Consider the following 6666-nt stretch of genomic DNA (forward strand, 5'->3'; position numbering starts at 1 on the left):
TTCATTTTCTTTGTAAATGTTTTTTTGTTGTTTTGAGGTTTGTTTTGTTTTAAACTGAAAATGAATAAATAAAAAAAAACTAAATGTTTTTTTTAAAACAAAGTAAATCATATTCATAATAAAATAGAGAAGAGTTCAGAATCAGCTTAAACTTTTCAGTAAAATAAACCCAGAAGTTTTACTGAAACTAAACCAAAAGAAGTGATTTCCAGTGAATCCATTTCCAGTGAATCCAGAGGTTTAGAATGAATTCATGTGAGGTGATTAAGGACATAACAAGTCTGTGARGCTCCGCCCACACTCTAATCAAACAGCACCAGCCAAGAGGAGCAGGAGGAGGAGGAGAGAGCGTTTGAAGCTGCTGAAGGATTYGCAAACCTTCTCTGGTTATTACCTCTGCCTTTCTGAAACAGTCGGCTCTTTTCCTAAACGACAGCAGCACTCGACCCTCCCACTCAGATCAGAACCGAGGCCGCGGCGCCGACTCCAGAGGCCACCATTATGCCGCTGTAATTGCCTGATTTGCTGGTCCARCTCGTGGTGTGAGGTGACACCATGCAGACGTCCTTTTATTCTGCTAAAACTCTGCGATCAAGCAGCTCGCAGAAGAGGCGACTTTGAAGGAACAAAGAGGGAGAGGAACAGAAGGAAGAGGGAAAATCTCTTCGCTCTGCTGCTCTTAATGATCCGGCTGCAGGACCCGGGACAGACCCTCGCTCTGATGTCAAGTGTGTGATTTGATTCTGTTCAAGGCCGAAGCATCAAACCCACTCACCTGTTTGATGGGGATRGCTCGCCCGCTGCCGATGCTGTCCGCTCGGGACTCCAGACCTTTCTTATCCTTGTCCGGATCGCTGGCCTTCCTCGACTGTGGACCAGACCAAAAACACCACAGATCACTGTTATCGTCTTCAAAATACACAGACTGTTTCAGAAAGTCAAACTCTCACAGACCGTCTAAGACTGTCCTAGACCGTCTTGAGCTGTCTCAGACCATCTTAAACCAACAGATTATCACAGATCATCTAAAGCGCCCAATATGGTCAATCGGCAAGCGACTGGTTGATGTGCAGTCATGTGGTTGTTCGACGTTCGTTTTCGGACACACCTTTCATAACCCCCGAGACACACCGCACYGAGCTCATGGGAAACCCCTCCTGCAACGGGATACGTCAGTGCACGGGGTTTCTTACCACTATGGTCTACACTCCAGCGAAAAAAAGAAAGAAAAAAATCTGATAACCACCGTTATTTTGTCCACAAATCTGTCCCAGTTCAAACTCCACTGTTTTTAACAGACAGATTCCTCAATAGGCAACGTCTGTTTAATTTCCATTCACGGGTTTAGGGCCATTTGTCTATCTTTATAAATGTCTGCTTCTGGGTACAACAGTCGGATTCTGAAGTGAGTAGTTAAAGCAAAATGCAGCATCTGAACGCTTTCAGCAGAAACAAATGCCCATGAACGTCTGGAAGACTCGAAGCTGAGAACAAAGTGACGCAATTTTTGTCAGGCAGTTGCGACAATGAGAGACAATTTTGGCAGTWCGGATGGATCATATTGGGCACTTAAGATTGTAACAGACAGTTMAAACTGTCTCAGACTGACCTGAACTGATACAGATTGTCACASACCTGCCCAAGACAAACTCAAACTGTATCAAACTATCAGACCAAATCTAAAGCTTACGAACCCTTTCTGCTTACCGGTTTMTCATTTCTTAAGAAAACTGATCTGTAGCTTTCGGTTTCTAAAATGTTATTAAACTCACAGTGAAGAGGTTGGAGCGACGTTTGGACTGCTTCCTGACCGGTGTGGGGGTGTTGGTTGTCTGTGGAATGTCGATACGAAGCTCCTTCTGGCTGGTGCTGGGTGTGGACGGCACTGAAGATGAGTAGTCACTCAAGCTGCCTCCTCCGTTACTCGTCTGCATTACAAGAACAAAGATAAGAACAAAGATAAAAGACAACAAGTAACAGAAATCTAACRGCCTCAAGTTTGTGTTTTATTTCAACCTCTCTATTAGAAATGTCTCAGAGGGACATTTTCTGGAGTGAAGAGAAAATAATCCTGATCTATGGTTTAGAGAAGGTTTTGTGATGAGAAACCAGTGTAGGGTTGGAGGGTGAGGCATGAGGGATGAAGATCAAAGGGTGAAGATTTCAGATAGTCTGGAGTACTGGATAGGTTCAATGAACCTGTGGGACCTCTGACCTGGCTGACGTGGACTGCAGAGACCTGGGTGGTGCAGACAGATGAGTGACTCGGGGAATTGGGTAAAGACTTGCAGGGTCCGATGGACAGCTGCTGCTTTTTCCTGATGGCGACGATCTTCTGGGCGACTGCAAACACAAAATAAGAACAGAAAGACGAGCTCTGATGATTCAGGTTTTCTTCAGTTCTAAACCATGACTACCCTACCTGTCCAGAGTCCATGTCCCGCTGCCTACATGTCATATTTTATTCAGTCATGGTTGCTATTTTTAGCTTWGTAATTTAGTGATCAAGTACAAAACAAGATGGAGGATGTTTTATGGGGTAAACAGATTATCATTTAACTTTCACATTCAATGAAATGTCACTTTTCTTGGCTAAAGGATCATCAGATGCTAAATTAAATCCTGAAAAAAAAACTCTGATTGAAAAAAGCATCAGAACTGGTCTCTGATTGGATAAAGTAAGTTAACGTTAAGCTTCTGGAACGACCTTCCTAAAGCTCTGACTTCAACCCAATTGAAAATTTGTAAAATGTGGTTAACCCAAATAGAAACAACTGACAGAAACACACCTTTTTCATTCTGTTTACATAGACGTAAAACAATCGATCTGTGTTAGCAACCAACCGTCTAGGTTTTGGATGATCTAGATCTCCAAAGTCTGCTTTGGGTAACTGACATTTAAATAAATAGTCAGCAGCTTCTGTCAGTACTGACACTAAAATCTGGTAGCAGCAGGTCAAACTAAAGCTTTGTGGAGACCCTCCTGATATGTCTGATGYTTGAGGAGTGGAGTCAAAAGAGAGTTAAGACTTTGGAGAGACTATTATCTCTGTTCCAATAAACACTGGCCAGTTTCATGCTCCCACAGATGAAGCCATTCTTTTAATTGGGCTCATTAAAGCCCCCGGGTTCTTAATGAGGAGCCGGTCATAAACATTTACCGCCAGGTGACACAGGCCCGAGCCAAGGGCAGCGTAGAGAAGCAACTTGGAAGTGTTTAAAGAACCCTCTGCGGCATTGTGAGGTTGTTGGAAACAAAAACAGACAATGAAGAAATGCCACTTATCAAAAAATCACAGCTGTCAGCCTGAAAGATTCCTGAAAACAATAAAACAGTGTTGAGTTTTGGTTCGTAACATCCAGAACAAAGGCTGTTTAGTTTTCAGGTGGTGTTCATTTTGTAACATTGAGTTCAGAGTTCAGTTTGATACGTCGACTGCAGATGGTGTTCAGTTTGTTACGTCGACTTCAGATGGTGTTCAGTTTGTTACGTCGACTTCAGATGGTGTTCAATTTGTTACGTCGACTTCAGATGGTGTTCAGTTTGATATGTCAACTTCAGATGGTGTTCAGTTTGATATGTCGACTTCAGATGGTGTTCAGTTTGTTACGTCGACTTCAGATGGTGTTCAGTTTGATACGTCGACTTCAGATGGTGTTCAGTTTGTTACGTCGACTTCAGATGGTAGTTTGTTACGTCGACTTCAGATGGTGTTCAGTTTGTTACGTCGACTTCAGATGGTGTTCGGTTTGTTACGTCGACTGCAGATGGTGTTCAGTTTGTTACGTCGACTACAGATGGTGTTCAGTTTGTTAAGTTGACTTCAGATGGTGTTCAATTTGTTACAATGAGTACAGACGGTGTTTACTTGGCTACAACCTGTTCATTTTGTGTTCAGTTTGGTACGTCAAGTTCASACAGTGTTCAGTTTGACACAATGAACTTAAACAGTGTTCAGCATTTTACACTGAGTTCTCACTTTGTACCATCACATACACATGGTGCTCAGTTTGTAATATCAAATTCAGATTGTATTCTGTTACATTGAGTTTAGACGGTGTTCAGTATTTTACGTTGAGTACAGACAGTGTTTAGTGTGTTACATCGTGTTCAGACAGTGTTCAAGTTGTTAAATAGAGTACAGATCTTATCATGTTAACTTAAGGTGGTATTATGCTTAGTATCTCAAGTTCAGGTGGTGTTCAACTTACTACATCGAGCTCAGGTGATGTACAACTTGTTAAATCGAGTTCAGGTGGTGTTCAGCTTGTTACATTCAGTACAGATTGTCTACAGATTACTGCATCAATTTCAGGCGGCGTTCAACTTGTTAYGTCAAGTTCAGAGGGTGTTCAACTTGTTAAGTCGAGTTTAGGTGGTGTTCAGCATGTCAGAATGGGTACAATGTTAATTTTGACAGAAAAGGTTCAGACTCAGACTGACTTGTGTCTGAAACCTTTTGTCCTGTCGCTCATCAGTCAGTCCTGGCAGGCTGTATATTACTCTAAGTGTTAAGAACAGTTATGATAAGATTGTGCTAAATATTTAAACTACATGGTTAACAAAATTTAACTTTATCCATTAATCTTAGTTCTGCTCTGAGAACCTGCCAGTCCTACTAATGGAAAGGTATCCTCTTTGATCAGATTTATGAYGGGGCTGAACCTCAGACATGAGACATAAAACGAGAGGGGGTGGAGAAGGGCTGACACTGCAGTGTTTCACCTTAAAGTCAAAGTGTTGAGCTGCAGATGTGGAAACATGTCAGAACAGATTTAGTTTAAACAAAGAAGAATCAATAGGGTGTTTATAATCAGTGCTCATCAACGCCTCGTTGCCCCACCAGGTCAATGGCACAGAAAATATTTGTTCYGTTTCCTTTTTTTCTAGCCTATAAACATTTGAAAACATTTATGGACTGGTGTTCTGCAGGGTTCTGTAATAGGTCCAGTTGCTCTTTATAGGAAGTGTCCTGGGTAGTTACCAGGTTGTACTATGTATTGCTACCATTTATTTTAGTCAGGGTAGAATATTTAAAAGCAAAAAAGTAAATGGTCCTTCACAGCACATTTCACGTAGGGTTGCGTTTGATGAAAAAAACTGTCTGATCTGATGAAGTGTTTCAGTAATATTTGCATCAAGTCACTCATATGAAGGCTGCGATTGTGAGAAAGTTCATTAAAAAGCAAACTAGTGGCCTAAGTATTGTACTGTCCCAAAAGGGGTGGAGTACAGTTGAGTACCAAAACCGAACAGCGTATTATGTTTCCGGGGGGGGGGGGGGGGGGCGCTTTGCAGAGGCCAGTGCCCTTCTTACTCCTAAACAGGGTTCACAACACAAAGTGAAATATTTGTTTTACAACTCTTCAACTAAACTGCATTTGAATGCACAAGGCTCACGCAAATATATATTTATACATTTACTTTTTGTGAAAATCTGATTCCTTTACTTGTAACAGTGTGTATTCCTCAGGGCTCTGTTCTAGGACCAGTCTTTTAATTGTGTGGAAAGTATGGTTTTTATAATATTAATAGACACAAAAGCATCAACAGTGTTTATTGATTAAATATACAAAGACAATTTTGGTATTTTTTTCTCTTTTGTTTGCTTGCTTCAGCACGGGTCATCGCAGTAAGCCAACTTCACAAGAAAGATTTGTCAGGTTTTATGCCAGACACCTTTCCTGGCACAACCAGGGCTGCAACCTGTGGCCTCAGGATTACAAGACTGCAGCACTGACCAGTCACAGACTGAGGCACAAAAACAACAGAAAACATATTAAAATATTCACAAAATGACTGACAAATAAAAACAACAACAAAAAATCTATGCATAAAAAAAATCAGTAATGCACTTTTAGGCAAACATCGAAATAAATAGTGGATGATTTGTTAAAGAAATAGAGTTTAGTGGATTATTTGTTAATCTTTTATATCTTTGAGTGCTGGAGMTTTATAGACTTGTTTTCTATCCAGAATTATATTTGACTTAACACTAATATGAAAATACACACATTCTACACACTGTGTATGCTGTTTAAAGGCTGTCATATGTGTATTTGTGTGTGACGAGATACACGGTGAGATTTCTTGGCAATTCTTTGACAATGTGTGTGTGTGTGTGTGTGTGTGTGTGTGTGTGTGTGTGGTCATTACAGCTCGTTAGTGAGCGCTAACGAAGCGTTCAGAGTCTGCACCCTGACACGGATTATAAAGAAGAGGAGCTCCAAATGTGTGTGTGTACGTGTGCGTGTGTGTGTGTGGGGTTCATGTCGGTGTAATTAAGCTAATTAAATTAGTGCGCTGATGGACGAGAGAGCACATTGCTGTCACCTCTCTGAATCCCTCACATGGAGGTCAGTCACCCCCCTCCATCGACTGGACCAGGCTTCACTTCACATTACAACACACAAACACGCACGCACGCACACGCACAAACACAAAGGACAGAGAAAGAGTGTTTTTTAACCTGATTAATGTTTATGTTTCAGGTGTCGAGGACTCTGCAACACACACACAAAAATTATAGACATAAACATGACTATAATTACATTCAACACAAATAGTGCAAAAAGAAATCACCAACAAAATAAAAAAAAAAACTGTTTACTGAATTAGCTGTTTTTTACACACAAACAAACATTATTTAATTTTAATATATTAAA

At 41.0% G+C, this 6666-nt stretch overlaps 1 protein-coding gene across 5 annotated transcripts in view; it reads right to left on the reverse strand.

Annotated features, from left to right (window-relative positions):
* The window catches only part of agap1 (ArfGAP with GTPase domain, ankyrin repeat and PH domain 1), a 117496-nt gene that overhangs the window by 53560 nt on the left and 57270 nt on the right, over nt 1–6666 (reverse strand). For all 5 annotated transcript variants that reach the window (XM_014008549.1, XM_014008550.1, XM_014008547.1 and 2 more), the window contains 3 exons: nt 2216–2343; nt 1773–1928; nt 776–868 (listed from right to left, as the gene is read on the reverse strand). In XM_014008549.1, the coding sequence (XP_013864003.1) occupies nt 776–868; nt 1773–1928; nt 2216–2343 (377 nt within the window). The remainder of the gene's footprint in view (nt 1–775; nt 869–1772; nt 1929–2215; nt 2344–6666) is intronic.

The sequence above is a fragment of the Austrofundulus limnaeus genome, unplaced genomic scaffold (genome assembly GCF_001266775.1).
Source record: "Austrofundulus limnaeus strain Quisiro unplaced genomic scaffold, Austrofundulus_limnaeus-1.0 Scaffold51, whole genome shotgun sequence".
In the NCBI taxonomy this organism is placed as follows: domain Eukaryota; kingdom Metazoa; phylum Chordata; class Actinopteri; order Cyprinodontiformes; family Rivulidae; genus Austrofundulus; species Austrofundulus limnaeus.